The 14,781-nt window shown below is 43.5% G+C and overlaps 1 protein-coding gene across 1 annotated transcript in view; it reads left to right on the top strand.

Annotated features, from left to right (window-relative positions):
* Window positions 1–281: 281 nt before the first annotated feature.
* LOC134855883 (procathepsin L-like) overlaps window positions 282–14,781 on the top strand; it is a 36,176-nt gene continuing 21,676 nt past the window's right edge. The window contains exons 1-4 of the mRNA XM_063872269.1: window positions 282–387; window positions 700–885; window positions 1,262–1,412; window positions 2,294–2,446. Coding sequence (XP_063728339.1) covers window positions 700–885; window positions 1,262–1,412; window positions 2,294–2,446 — 490 coding nt within the window. The 5' untranslated portion in view covers window positions 282–387. The remainder of the gene's footprint in view (window positions 388–699; window positions 886–1,261; window positions 1,413–2,293; window positions 2,447–14,781) is intronic.

Raw genomic sequence — 14,781 nt, 5'->3', positions numbered from 1 at the left:
CTGCTATTTATTCTCACCAAATAGACCTGCATAAGTTAAATTTTAATCAAGTGCTGTCTAAGTTTGTTCTGTTCTAGACTTGTCCTTAATGATGGCATACTTTGTTTACAATTTGCAATTTATTGAAACGGTGGGAGAGCAGTTTTGGCAACCAAACTATAAACAACTAGAGATCATTATGACGTTTGAAGTAATAATTTATGCTATTTTGACACAAAATACATGATTGGACTCATAAATTCAACCCGAATTAAGTTATGGCTGATATTTTGATCAAGTTTGTCCCTTTGAACATCCGTTTGCTTTTGGAATTTCATTTTGTCATCATAAACTGTATCTGCTTAATTATCCCATTAAAACTTCATTCGAAAACAAGTCGAAATAGAAGTAAGTTGATCAAATCTATTTTTTTTGCCATTTTGGTAAAAGTGTAATTTTAAAATAGTTTCGGGATTTCAAATTTCAAAAACGAAAATCACAGAAAACCAAAATAACGAAATCACAGAAATTGAAAACTAATAGCTATGTTCAACAAACTGAACAAGGGTGCGTTTAACTCCGAAATACTGAATTATTTATTAAAGCTTGATGGAAATTTACGTGTCATCTTTTTTGTGAACATTTGGGTTTGAGATAACAAATATTACAGTTTTTTACTATAAAATTCTAGCTTTCTGTTACTTGTAAACCCATTTTCAGATGAAGTGTATCTTTTTCTCGGCATTTTTCCTGCCGCTGACCCTTGTACGGACACTCCCCCTCTCAATTCAGGAGGACCCCCATGCTGATCTGTTTGTGGCATGGAAAGAACAACACCAGAAGGAATACTTGTCTGGAGTTGAAGAAGTGTCCAGGTTCAATATCTGGAAAGACAACATGCGAAAGGTACCATTGATGGAATTGATTGAGAATTTTTTTTTGTAAGCTACCCCAAAAGATAACGAACAAACCCCCGCCCCTTTCCAATACCCCCATCCCCCCCCCCCCCCCTCTGAACTAAAATGCAAAATTATGATGTGTCTCATTGAGAGCTGTAATGGTGTTTCGTTATAAAGTCGCCACATCAAAAACGGAAACGTACAACTAATGATGCTTTCCGTTTCTTTAATAAACCGTTTTCTGAGCAACTCGTGTACCGGTTTTCCAATCACTGATGAACCATTTTTAAACCGTTCGATGAACCATTTACATTTTGATCTGGTCTTGATGCTGTCAAAGACGGAAAAAAACTTACTTCTTTGTGTGTTTTTTTTTTCAACAGGTGATGTTGCAAAACATGCAGCATGATCTGGGACTGTCTACTTTCACGATGGAGATGAACGAGTTCGCAGACATGACTGCGGATGAGTTTGGGGCTCAGCGACTGGGAATGAGGAAAAGGCTCAAGGCCACAGTTCCCGAATACAGCTCAGGTAAACTTTTAAATATCTCTATAGCAACTGAAAACCTCAAAACCCACCCAATTGCGAAGCAAGAGTGGGAACGGCGTATATCAGTTACTAAGATGGAAGCTAATGTTTACTTTTAACAGCTGAATCCAGGGGTGGATTTTGTCAAACTTTTATTTAAGTCACCCAAATTGATTTCCGAGCTCGTATTATTTTGGCCAAAATAATTGCACCGCAGGCAAATTTTGGAAAAAAAAAGCCCAAAAAAAGCACTTTGAAGCACTTGATAGACAGATTCGACCAAAAAATGTTTTATTTTTTTTTGCCGCGCGCTCTACACTCATAAATGGTATATTTTGGCACAGCAGGCGCACGCCTTTAGAAAAATTTTAAGGCCGGCTAAAAGTGGAGGTGTTAAAGTATCAGCAAATGGAGACCCTTTGGGTAGCCACGATGTCGAATCCCTGAATGGTGAAAGGCGTCCGCTCCCCCAGCTCCCGTTTAATCCGCTACTTGCTGAATTGTAACTTTAAAGGGGTATTCTTCATAGCAGGTGCCATAGAGAAGGGGTCGGTAGTAAGAAAACAATAAATTTAATCGTTCCCTTTTGGTAAACGTTTTTCCCTCAAACAGCTGATGGGATGAAAATTAACTAAGTTTTAAATTGGAAGCTTCATCCAATCACAATCGAGCATTTTACTTGTAGCTCTAAAAAAATTCAAATAAAAAGCTGTGGAGCGAGAGATTTTCTTGATCCCGGATTCGCTCTTTTCACCCCCAAACACCTTTATAATATTTTGACCCCTCGCTGTGTCAGATGGCAAATTTTCTGAAAGGTGATGAGCGTCCACAATTCGTGGCAACTAATTAGGCTTTTTATAATTTTTCTCCTCCTTTTTGAACAGAATCCTCGCACGAGGATGACTCATCTGTGCCAGCCAGTGTGGACTGGAGGGACCAGGGGTGGGTGACTCCAGTGAAGAACCAGGGACAGTGTGGATCCTGCTGGTCATTCTCCACCACTGGAGGGTTGGAGGGACAGAACATGAACGCCACAGGTGAACAAAAACGACTGTGATAATTTCCTAAAATTTATTGTAAAACAACGACGGTATTAAATCTGTAGATTTAGGGGATTGCTTCTCTAGGTTCGTTTTTTTCTCTCTCACTGTCGCTCTCTCTCTCTCTCTCCCTCTCTCTCTCTCTCTCTCTCTCTCTCTCTTAACGACACCGTAAAGTGGTCCCGTGGGTATTGTAAGCGACCGTGATTCAGTACTGTATACAATCACTGTATAAGTTGGTGGCAACTATTCTGCATGGTAATTTCTTTGTTGCCCCCTTTGCGTTCTGCTCTTAAGGGTCTCGTCCGCTCGAAAAGATCGGAAGAACTTCCAATGGCTATTTTTTTCAGAAAAAGCATGTCCAAACACAGAAAAGCTCTAACTGGTCAAAATAAAATCTAATAATCTAATCAAAGGAAAAGATCTGCGATTTATTAGCACAGTTTGCGATTTAAATTCCAACTATTTCACCTAAACGATTCTCTCTCTCTCTCTCTCTCTCTCTCTCTCTTTCTCTCTCTCTCTCTGGAGAAACCTAATTAACAATTTACACAAGGTAATTCCACACAATTAATCATTTCGATCAGCTAAAATTACTACTCTCTCTTCGGATCATTGTACCTTTGAGGGTATCATGCTGGCCCGAATGATACTTTAACTGATTTCGCTAATTTCAGTTATCACTGTTATCAACTCAGATGAGAACCAATTATCCACTAAATTCGTGTTTTCTCGTCTCTGGGAATTTGTCTCTAACTAACAGAGAAACAACTATACTATAACTCAGCACCAATTGTTCTGCACAAGGGTGGGCTATTTTTTTAAGTCTCCATAATGTTTTTCAGTTTGAAATTTAGTGATTTTAGCATGGTACTCTCAAGAAGTCTTGACATTTAATTTAGTACCCTTTTTGCAAAGACTTATTTGATACTAGTCCTCATTTCCAAGGTCATTATAGGTATCTCTAACTAAGTTGTGCAAAAATTAAGTCAAATCTCACATCTAAACCAAGTTTTATTGAAATATCCCATTAACGCTCCGCTCTTCCGTTGGTAGGGACAGACACCTTCCATGGGTAACTAGCTCAATACTATCAGCCATGGCAGTCATACCCACCGAGTTTCATTCTTATGGAATTATTACTTCACAAGTTATCTCGTTTCCAAGGTCCATTATCACTTTTTCCGGGAAAAAGGCTGTTAACACCGAAAGGGGTCGCCGGATGGGTTTCAATCACAGGGAAATTTTTTTGACGTTCCTGCTGAGTGTCTTATGCGCTATGCATGCCCCGCTCATTATTTTGCGTGAATTGATTATTTCCTCTTGGAAGGGTATTTTTCTCAAGTGCAAACGTCTTTCTGTCCAATCGCCGGAGTTAGCTCAAATCATGGAACCTGATGCTTGTTGTCAATACCTATCATAACCCAATAAGTCGGCTCTCTGTGTTCAGTGGAGCCCGAGAAACGATTTCCAGAAGTCGGGGTGGGGACTATTTGATTAAGGCAAACACCGGAAGAAGGTGTCCATGGAGTCTGGGTTTCGAATCTTAAGCTTCCCTCAACTAGGTCTGTAACAAATTAAATTTTGACTCCATTCCAACGGGTAGCTGCCGAGTTATAATAAAATAATTTGCACTTTCTGTAGCCATTATCACTTGCCCCAGGGTGGTCCGATAGGTCCGGATTTTTGCATGCTCAGTTCAAGTCATCTCTATTCCTGTCCTATGAGCCTCATAAACTTAGCCACCTGAGTTTACATCGGGGGCTTCCACGGGGAGTTCCCATGGAGCATTTGTTAAATCTATCTATTTTCTCTCTTTCCTATTTCGTTTCTGGGGTCGGCTCATCCTCGGAAGGCTCTCTCCATAAAAGCCTTTTCCTTCTCCGATTTCTTCGTCAGACTCAACCAACGGCCTCTCCGACGGAGATACCCCGTGAGTGAAAAAAATGTCGATGTCGAACTGGCATGGTTCGAAGTCCGATACAACTGTGTCTTCCCAGTGTGTTACACCCTCGGCGGAGTTAAAGTGGCTATTCCATCTTGGCCGTTGGAGCCCACTAACGGTTCACCAAAACTCAAAAAAGGCGGATGTCCCCTCTAATAGACGCAGTACCTCTCCATTCTCCAAGAAGAGGTCAAGATCCGCTTCCACTTGTTGTACCTCAGTAATGATGAGAAAGCGCCTCAATATGAATGATTTCATCAGCAATGTCACTTCGGAGCAGCAGCTTCTCCTAAATTTCTCCTAAGTAAAATTTAGCAAGATTGGTAGAACAGCAGTTTCTCCTAAATTAGCCAAACATGAGTCGAATAAAACTTTAGCAAGATTGGTAGAACCCTCGTCTATTGTCCATCATTGCTTCAACCGCATCCATTCAGGAAGCCTGCGGCTTGTGATAAACCAAACCTTCGCAATTTGTTTAATGGAATTGATATCAATTTTTGTTAAAGTCTCGTCAAACTCCGCCGATCCTTCTCCGAATGTTGGTTCAATTTCAAAACTAATCTTTTCATTTGGGCACTGTATTTGCACAGATTACCTGCTGATCTAGCCGTTGTTATAAACAGCTTGTTTACCATTATTGATCTATTGCACCGCAAATTTATAACATCGACAGAAAATGAGGTTTACCGCTATCCTTTCTCACACTGAAATAAGTGGCATCTTGGCATCACCACTAATAGCAGTCTAAAAATGAAATCAAAACCCTTCTCCCTAACTTTGAATTATCGAGAACTGACTCTAACTGTTTTTTTAGTTAAGGCAAAGTCTTATTCCTTATGTTAACTCATTTCCATGTTAGCAAAAAAGTCAGTGAGACAGTTGACATTACCATCTTACCCAATTCTGTAGTTTTTCAACATTGATGTGATCTTGCTACTCGTCATAGCGTAGCGGGGCAACGTTAAAGACGACGACGCATTCCTCTTCGTGTCCGTGCTCTGCCCAGCGTGGGCTACTCAACATCTCTCCATCATCGCAACTTTCTCACATGCTTGGGGACAGTATCATTAAAATTATCGAGTATATGGCCAGGAGAATTCCGCTGAGACCACAGTCGATCTCGTGGAGGCAGCTTCAGTCATTAGAATACCGTTAATTCCAGCGGGAGCTGATGTTCGACTGCGGCTGTCATCAGAAGACAAGCAGAAGTCGGCGATAAGGCGGCAATACTAGCCCAAACAATATATTCTTCCTTTTTTAGGTTTAAGATTATATTTAATCAGTTTACTATCATCACTAAGTTTCCTATTATTTTAAAAATCCCTGTCAGTAACTGTGTATGTATTCCATATTTGAGTTTTATCAAAGCCGGTTTCGATGCCTAGTGACGACAGCCACACTAGACACGCAGCCTCAGTTTAAACCTAGAAATTTTTTTCCCACTTAAAATTCTACGACGCTAGAAAAACTGTACATCTCAACCTATTTTGTAGTTGACCATCCTGAGTCAGACCCCTTACACAAAATTGTTTGGTTCGGATAATAGCACCAATGAAGTTGACTTTTCTGGAGACAAGACTGGTTAAGAATTCTACTCGTCTTGGTACAACTGAACTTCTCAGTTGAAAAAGGTTAAATTAGATCGCAGCGGGCATTCGATACCCTGAGGCGGGATCGCATCTTTCTAATAATTTACTCCAGCTATACTGAAATCATAATACTTACAGTTATTATACAATATTTAAATCATCGCTAATGGGACCGGTCTCTCCTCCTCTACTCACAAGTACACTCTCCCCTCACAGAAGCAGCACTCCCCATCCTCGGTCCAGAAGTTGGGGCCAAGTTCCACTACATGTTGATGAAATCCGTGCCCTCCCCCATCAATAGCGTACTGGTGGAATCGCTCGCTTCGGTAATCCTCGAAGTACTCGTTTTGTTAAACGGAAGTGTTTCGGGGATTCTCGGAGGCAGAATGAATCGCCCCCATCGTTAACTTTTCGTTAATGTTTGAATTTTTTCAGAAAACGTATCGTATCGCGCTGGAGGAACTCCTTCATTCATCCTCCTAATCCACAGCAACTGTAATCGTCAGGCCAGTCTCGTCTTCATCTTCTTGGGATATTTCTTGGGCGCCCTCCACTCCTGACAACACATCGCCGGTGGAATTAGACTAGGAGCGCTGATACGACTTATTTTATCAGTATCACAACCGCATACTGAACATGCGGTTGTGATACTGACACGCAGCCTCAGTTTAAACCTAGAAATTTTTTTCACACTTAAAATTCTACGACGCTCGAAAAACTGTACATCTCAACCTATTTTGTAGTTGACCACCCTGAGTCAGACCCCTTACACAAAATTGTTTGTGTAAGGCCGGTTTCACGGTCAACCGCACACTGCCCAACGGTTGCCCGTGAGAAGGTGTATGTTTTCTCAGTGTCTGGTTGGCAGAGGGCTTTGCAATCTCTGCTAGGGCATCTTCGTCCGCCGACTTTTCAGGTAATTGAATTAGTTTAAGCCGGAGTGCTTCCATCATCTCGCTCATGGCCTGCTCTCCTAGGATTGCTGATATCATCACGCCGATAAATTTCTCTCCACTTCGTTTAAAGCTGCGAACAGGGTTGGGATCAGCGTGTGCTGCTGAATGATGATTGCTGACCCCGTCTCGTACTGGTACGTCCTCGGATTAGGCACCAGTACCAGAGCACCGTCTGATGTCTCAATACGTCCGTCACAGCTCCCAAAGTAAGCAGCTTTGCCAAACCACTATCGGATCGTCGACCTTTTTCGCTCCTCTACTGTAATTAAACAAATTACACTCAGCGCCACACGAAATGGCTTGGTAACCTGAGTCTTCTAGCTGAGTCACCGGAAGATTTCGGGTAAAACAATGACCTCCTGAGGGCAGAGCGTCACTACAGTCGCAGTAAGTCTTAAAAACAAACTGGCCAAAAATGACGATTCGCTGCTCCATGATATCGGAAAAGGTCGAAATTATAACTTAAGGCGGTTGCTTCCGCTACATTGTGCCAAGATGATGTCGCCCAACAAATTGGCAATTTTCTTGTCGCTAAGAGACCAAAAAGGGATTGATTGAAAACTTGTATTGCATCGCCGTAGATCGCTCTTCAGCGAGTAGTAGCAACGTGGACGCCCAATAGACCACATGTGATCCTGTCGTGTGGTGCACCATTACGTTTACCAGCACGCTTGTTCTTGTATCCTTAAAAACCGTCGATTGGAAAGCTCAAAGACGTAGTACGTCATCAAATCGGCCTGCGCAATGACTTCCTGAATCCCATCTGATTGAGTAAGATACAAAACACTCGCGATAAAATCTCCGTGAGTACCAGGGTTGCGGGCATGTTTTCTCGTGTCAAGGAGATCAGAGCATCAGCCAATTGTGAAAGGCCACTTTGAATACCACTAACTCTGCCCTAATAGAGTCATGGTCTGTGAGTGGTTTGATACCACAGTAGAAAATTTCACCGACTGGCCATATATCGACTTCCGCTTGTGGTTGCTGGATTCAATCTTTTCACTCCGTGGTTCGTCTGTTCCTCCAACGAAATGACCTAACCATCCCTTGGAGTTTCAAGTTCTCATTCAAATAGTGGGAAATCATTTTGAACTTGTCTGTGTCTTGTCCAATTCAACAGAGAAGAAAAGGCAAGGACAGTGGCTGCTGCGACTCTGCCCAGCGCCGACTTGATCCGTTTTTTTCTCGCTCGACTGTGTTTAGTAAATTGTCAAGGCAAGTTTCTGCTCGCGCTCGCTTCTTCAACACGACTACCTCAATCTCACTTTTTCGTAATCAATATCCCTTAAGCACAAGGTATTTGTTGCTAATTGGGGACATTGTAGTTGCAAAATCTTATCAAATCTCCCTCACTTGCCCTGTCCATCGCTTGAACAACATAAATTGGTGATCTCTAAACAAAAAATCCTTATAGGTTCGACTAATTGCAAGCACCACAGGGAAGAAAATTGACACCCAAGTCGTGTCTATTGAACTCACGATGATAATCGGGGTCTCCGCCATTTGATTGACCTTCATCACAGAGGAGAACCAGCTATCTAGAAAGAGATCGACGATCGGCCCGATCAGTCACGAGTTAGCAGACAGATTGAATTCATCAGCACTAATAAAAGAGGAGGGACAAGGGACAAGATTTTTTGATCATATGCATGGCCAGTTCATTTTTTCTATCCACTAAAAAAATATAAGAACCTTTTGTCCCACCGCTTTTCAAGAAGTTGAAGCAGGGTAAAACAGTGTCCCACGGCGGCACAATATTTCGGAATGACGTCGGCAATCAACCTAATTTGACGCTCCATTTGACTATTTCCCTATGAGTGATAGGGGGAGGTTTGGGTTTGCTCCGTCCCCAGGAGCCGACACATCTCCAGAATGAGATTGCTCCCAAAATCTTTTCCTTGATCTCTATGCAGCAAATTGGGTGCTCTGAGCTTCTGCACCCAATTCTCCACTTTCACTCGGACTACCTCTTCGGCCTCGGTTGACAGAAATGATGATGCGACAGCGTATGCAGTAAGCAAGTTGTCACGACCAAGAGGTGCTTTGCCCTCGTCCGCACTTCAAAGATCACAGTTCCCAAGTTATTAGTCGCGACCGTGTTGAATCGAATTCTAACCTCGAATGAGACCAACCCAACTGCTCTTTTCTTGCCTCCAGTGCTGCGTGCTGCGCAAGTTAGACAGCACTGGACCTTCCTTTCAGCGTCTGTCTCCTCATCGTCGTTCACCAGAATCGCTGTCGTATCCTTGCTAGTATCTTTCCGCTGGTTTGAGACGAATGCAGTTGACTATGGGTTTCATTAATACCGGCTGTTAGAGTCACTGTCTGAAGTACGGGTCGAGAGCCATCCTTCTAGTATCGATTCTTTTAAAGAACCCCCAATTCGATTGATCAGCTCATCCTTCTCGACCAAAACGCCAAGGCTTTGAGTCCGTACTGGGTTGCATACTCCTTTGGAACAATTTGTCCCTGGCGACGGCAAATATTTGGTCTCTTACTCTGTCTGCGCCCCAAAACACCTGAGCAATCGCTTCGTTCTCTTCTGAAGGGCGGAAACTTCTGTGGAGTCTTCTTCTGCGAGCTTATTTCGTTCCCGCCCTCTTCTTTTCCTTCGTCCAGGACTGCGACTAATTCCAAACGGGGCCGGCTAACACTCAGCAAGGCTTCTTCAGGAGGCCCCGGTTCCTGGCATGGGACAAAAGTTTCTTCTCTCTCACACGGTAGCCAGTTCGGGCCCTTTTCCCCTATCCTCGAGAGCCATCTGCGTTGCCATCCTTTGAGCCAGATTGGTGAACCACTCTGAAATCAATTTCATGCAGCTGCTGCATGCTCAACGTCAAAACATCAGGGCCTTTCTGATTGAAAAGCCACTGCAGGCTTGAGTGGCCCATTCGCAGTACAAACTTCACTTCCCGGTTGAAGGACTTGAAATAATTCACAGCCTGCACCACTGCCACAGCCGCCCTCTGGTCGTCGAAAAATTTGTCTCGGTCTTACAGTGCACCCTTGCTGGCAAAGACCATCAATCACACTGGACACCAAAGCTCCCAGCGTCTGTGTCACGGTAAAGTTTCCGTCGTTTTCAGTAAACTCGAGCATTGAACCGGTAATGAGCTTCTTCCTTAGTCGACCAAAAGGAGTCTGATAAGCTCGCACTCACCTGTGGTCATCTGGCTGGATTACCCCTTTTCTACCTTTTCTTCTCTCAAAAACCGGCGACAATAAATACAGAATGCCAGGAAGGTTTGCAGCACCTTAACAGTCGTGGGTACCAGCCAGATGGCCACAGCTTCGTTTTTTGGATCCACTTGAAATCAATCGTTTCCGATGATTTGGCTCAAATAGGTGACCTCCTACTGCACTAAGCTCCACTTCATTGGCTTTATTTTCAGATTTATTGCTCTTAGTAGCTGAAACGTAGCCCGAAGAGGTGAAAAAAGGTTGTGACCGGTCTGGCTGTAGACGAGAATCTCATCGAGGAACACTACAAATGCTCCCAAAAAAGCTCGTTCATTAGTCTCTGGAAGTCCCCTGGCGCGTTGGAAAACCCTAACGGCATCATGACATACTCATAGATCCCTTCGTCTGGAGCCGCAACACACGTTTCGTGGTGATCCCATTCTGCCAAGTGTACCTGCCAAAATTCGCTGGCGAAATTTACGTACAATTAACACTTCTGTTCTTTCGAAGCTTCGAAGTTCTGTTGGATCCTTGGGATGGGGACGCATCTTTGATAGTCATGCCGATCAGCTTTATACAGTCTTCTTCTTCTGTAGGACAATTGTAGCAATGCAGGTACTTTTGGACGGCTGGATTACCTTTTTCTCTAAAATGCTCCGAGAATTCCCCCTTGATGATCGGCATTTTAAATGAAGGCACCGTTTGATTGAGAACTTTGATGTGTCGATCCGATGGGTAACCAAGTTAATTTGCCCCAGCCCCATGTAAGTAAGGACGAACACATGCATGTGACCGGATGCGTTCTGCTAACCTATACCCCCCATCCCTGACACGCCTGGAGCAGCCAGCTGCAGTATCTTCTGAACATCTTCCTCCAAATGGCGTCCCGCGTTTGACTTGGAGATCGACTCCGCGCCAAATTACCTGGACCCGATGGGCCTTCACTAGATCTCCGAGGCCGTAGTAAAGAGGGCGCCATGTCTGCTTCTGGTTTGGAGGGTTCGTGGCTGCAAAAGGCCCCGAGGCTCTGGTCCGCAGTAGTTCGATCTGCAGGGGATTTCTCGACTCTTCTTTTGGTATTGTCCGCAAATTGTCGCAGTATTACTTGAGTGACTGCCTCTAGTTGGGGAACCACTAATTCCTTGATATTATAATCTATCGATCCTAGTTCGTTCCAGGTTTTTCTTGGCCTAGCCGACGACGTTCACTGGTTGGCCATATGCTGTCTCGAGGGAACGCGTGTACGTCTGGTGTGTACGTCTGGTACGTCTGCTGAGCTGGTGGTGTTGCTAGTGTCCCTATAGATCAATCTTGTTGAGATTGATGGTAAATGCAGAGTCCACTAACGCTCTCACTGGAGCTCTTCGACACGAAACTCTGCTATCAGTCCGATAGGTGTCTCGTGTACCTGGCATACAACAAAGAATTCCATACAACAAAGAAGGAGCTCTCCGTCTGGCACTGGGTATTGGCATCTGTTTAGGGTCCGTCGTAGGGAAAGCCGATATTAGGGGGAAGTCTTACCCCCTCTCCGTTGCTTTGTAAAATCGGCCGAGATGAAAACTCCAAGATATCTTCTTAATGTTTCCGTCCTCGTTATTTTAAGTGGTCCACGGTTTTCTGGAGGCATTCCTTTGCGAAATAAACGGGCTGACCGCATCTACAGCAGTTTCCGCTGGGAACCTGGTTTTTCAATCTGTAGCGTCCGACTCCCTTGTTCTGGTGGTTCCGACGATCCTTAGCAGGTTCAGGGTCAAACAACTGCAGAAGTCGTTGGGCCTTGTCAGCTCGGGTTGATTCTCCGGTCTCCAGGTGGCACAGCAATAATAGAATTGACAAACCTACCCATCATCTGGGTCAAATTCTGCAACTGTGCCAGAAGGTTAATTTTCACACTCACCATTTGGTTGCTTCTCGGGTCAGTACCCAATGGTTGCCGCAGGCTATAGTCAATACCGATGCAGCTCGGACGTTCTGCCCCTTTCCGCTGAGATTTTTCTCAGTCACTGGCACAGGAACTCCCTCCCTCAATCTCACAAGCTGCTGCTACCTCTTTTTCCGAGCCCTGGACCTCTTATTCACTAGTTCCAGAGCCTGAAATGCGAGCCACTGCCTGGTCCATGCCTCTAGGCCTCTAGCTGTTCTCGAAGGAGGAGGTCCTGCAGCTGCACGTGATACAGTCCGCCAATGAATCGATCGCAAATCATGTCGTCTCTAGCCTGGGCGCCAAAATCCGCGTTTGCCACATTTGCAAGAGAACTGAACGACTTGAGAACTTTCCTAGTCCTTCTTTAACGCTTTGCATCAGGTTTTTAACTCTGCTCTGGCACCTGCCTGTCTCTCTAGAGCGGGTTCAAGCAAACCATTGACTTCCTGAAATCGGCCGCCATGCTCAAATCTTCGTCGAGGGTTCAGCCCGCTAAGCATGTTGGTAGCACCAGCCTAGCCTGGCTATCATCATCCCAGTTGGCTTCGTATCCAAGCGAAGTGTTTTCTCCAACCCGACCAATTCTGGTAATTGTTGAAAGACGACCGGCCGGGTCGGATCGCTCCGAATCCAAAAAACTCTTGCTGCCTGTCATGGGCATTTGCCAGTGTCTCGCACCCTCTGCTTCATTCATCTTCCGTCCAAAGTGTTCCTAAAAACCAAAGTATTGCCCAAGATTCAGTACCTACTACAGTCTGAGATTCAGTACTAACTACAATCCCGAAATAGCTGAGTTGGTTGCAACTATTCTGTACGGTAATAGGTTACTTGCGCTTTTTGTATACTGCGCTTAGGGCGCTCTCGCCGGCTCGATGCGATCGCGAGAATTTCCAATTTAATTTGAAATCAGAAAATTTTAGTCCAAAACAGAAAATTTTAAGTCGCTAGAAAAATTTAATCAAAGGAACGGATGCGCAATTTATCAGCAGCACAATTGCCTAGTTGCAACTTTATTCCACCTTTTTCAACTAAACGAATTTTTTCTAGAGAATCCTAATTTACAAATTACACAAAGTAATTCCATCCAACTAATCAACTCGACTTGCTGAGCTTACTACTGTCTCTTCGAATCACTGTACCTTTGAGGGTATCATGCTGACCAGAATGATAATTTACTTGATTTCGCAAACTTCAGGAATCACTGTTATCAACTCTGATGAGAACCAACCATCTACTGCTTTTGTATTTATTCGTCTCTGTAATTGTTCTCTAACTGTCGAGAATCAGTTATATTATAAATAGATAAAAGTACAATTGGTATTATTGCATAAATTTGGGCTATTGGTCCTCGAAATGTTTTTCTGTTTGACTTTATGTTATAGTTAGAGTTGTGCTCGTCCCAACAAGTCTTTAATTTTACATTGGTACCCGTTGGAACAAGTCATCCAATGTTTCAGTTTAATTAATCCACTAACACTGCTGCCTATCTGGGATACGATAGAACCTTTTCAAGAGTAGCTAGCTCATTCCAAGCATTTAAAAATCTTATTTAATCTCTTTTCTAATCTCGAAATCAAATTTTGCCAAAAAGCCACCTCTGGAGAAATAAGTAAACATCACATCCATTCATGTTACCCAATCAAATCCATATAAACGCCATATATCTTTCAGCATCTGCTTCTGTTCCCAATAGGCGAAATTTCTCCCCCGAAGTGATCTGAGGGATTCTCATTTCCAAACTGTTGGGTCTGGGGAACACTCCAGTTTTCGGTGTTAAATCTGGGTCTTTCTACAAGAATTTGGTTCTAAACGCTTAAAAATCAGCTAAGGGTCACCACAGTTTTCTGTTTTTGGATTTAAAATACCAAGGAGGTCCTAGTTCCAAGTTTCAATATTATCGTGTTCATATTTCACAAGTTATTCCATTTCTAAGGTCCCTCATCACTTTTTCCAGGACAAGACCATTAACATCAGATCGCCGGAGGGGTTTCATTCGCTAGTATGCGTTTTTCGGCGTTGGTGCTTTATGTCGATTGCCGCTGAAAAATCATCAAACTCCCGCTCAAAGTTTTGCGTAAATTGTTTACTTTGCGTTAAATGGATGTTTTTCAAAGTGCTAATAACTTCCGGTCGGATAGACGGAGTTGGCTCAAAAAAATGACGTCGCTTGTTACTACCTGTCAGATCCAAAAATATCGACTCCTTGTATTGAGTGGGGCCGAGAAACGAGTTCGGGAACTCAAATTTGCTTAGGGCATAACACCAGAGGTCGGGGTCCGTCGGATCTGGGTTTCCAAACTCGGTTAACTAGGTCTCTAATAAACTTACTTTTGCTCCCGTTCCCACTGCTTTTTATCATTATGTAAAAGAGCTATTTGAATGCCCGGGTCAACTATTTTCTAGTAACCGTCTTGTGAGTTTCATAAGATTAGCTTTCTGAGTTTTCTTTGGGGTGGGTTGCCATATCGGTACCGTAGTATAATTTTCGCCAGATGAGATGACTTTTTTCAAGATCCAAACAACTTCAGAATTGGCAATTTGTTTGCTTTTTCACTTAAAATTTTGATTAATCAATACCGAGCTACGTACTATTCATTAGCTGACGTATTATAGTAGGTTTACCTAACATGTTGAATTTTAAGTCCTACCAGCAATTTTAAGTCCTACCAAGTCTGATTCCGCGAGTGAGTCGATGTCCTCCTTAGCCTGACTAGTGCGCAGCGGAAAGTGTTTAG

The sequence above is a fragment of the Symsagittifera roscoffensis genome, unplaced genomic scaffold, assembly GCF_963678635.1.
Source record: "Symsagittifera roscoffensis unplaced genomic scaffold, txSymRosc1.1 SCAFFOLD_292, whole genome shotgun sequence".
In the NCBI taxonomy this organism is placed as follows: Eukaryota; Metazoa; Xenacoelomorpha; order Acoela; family Convolutidae; genus Symsagittifera; species Symsagittifera roscoffensis.
Note: the sequence above shows the minus strand (reverse complement) of the source record. Positions and strands in the feature narration are given on the sequence as shown.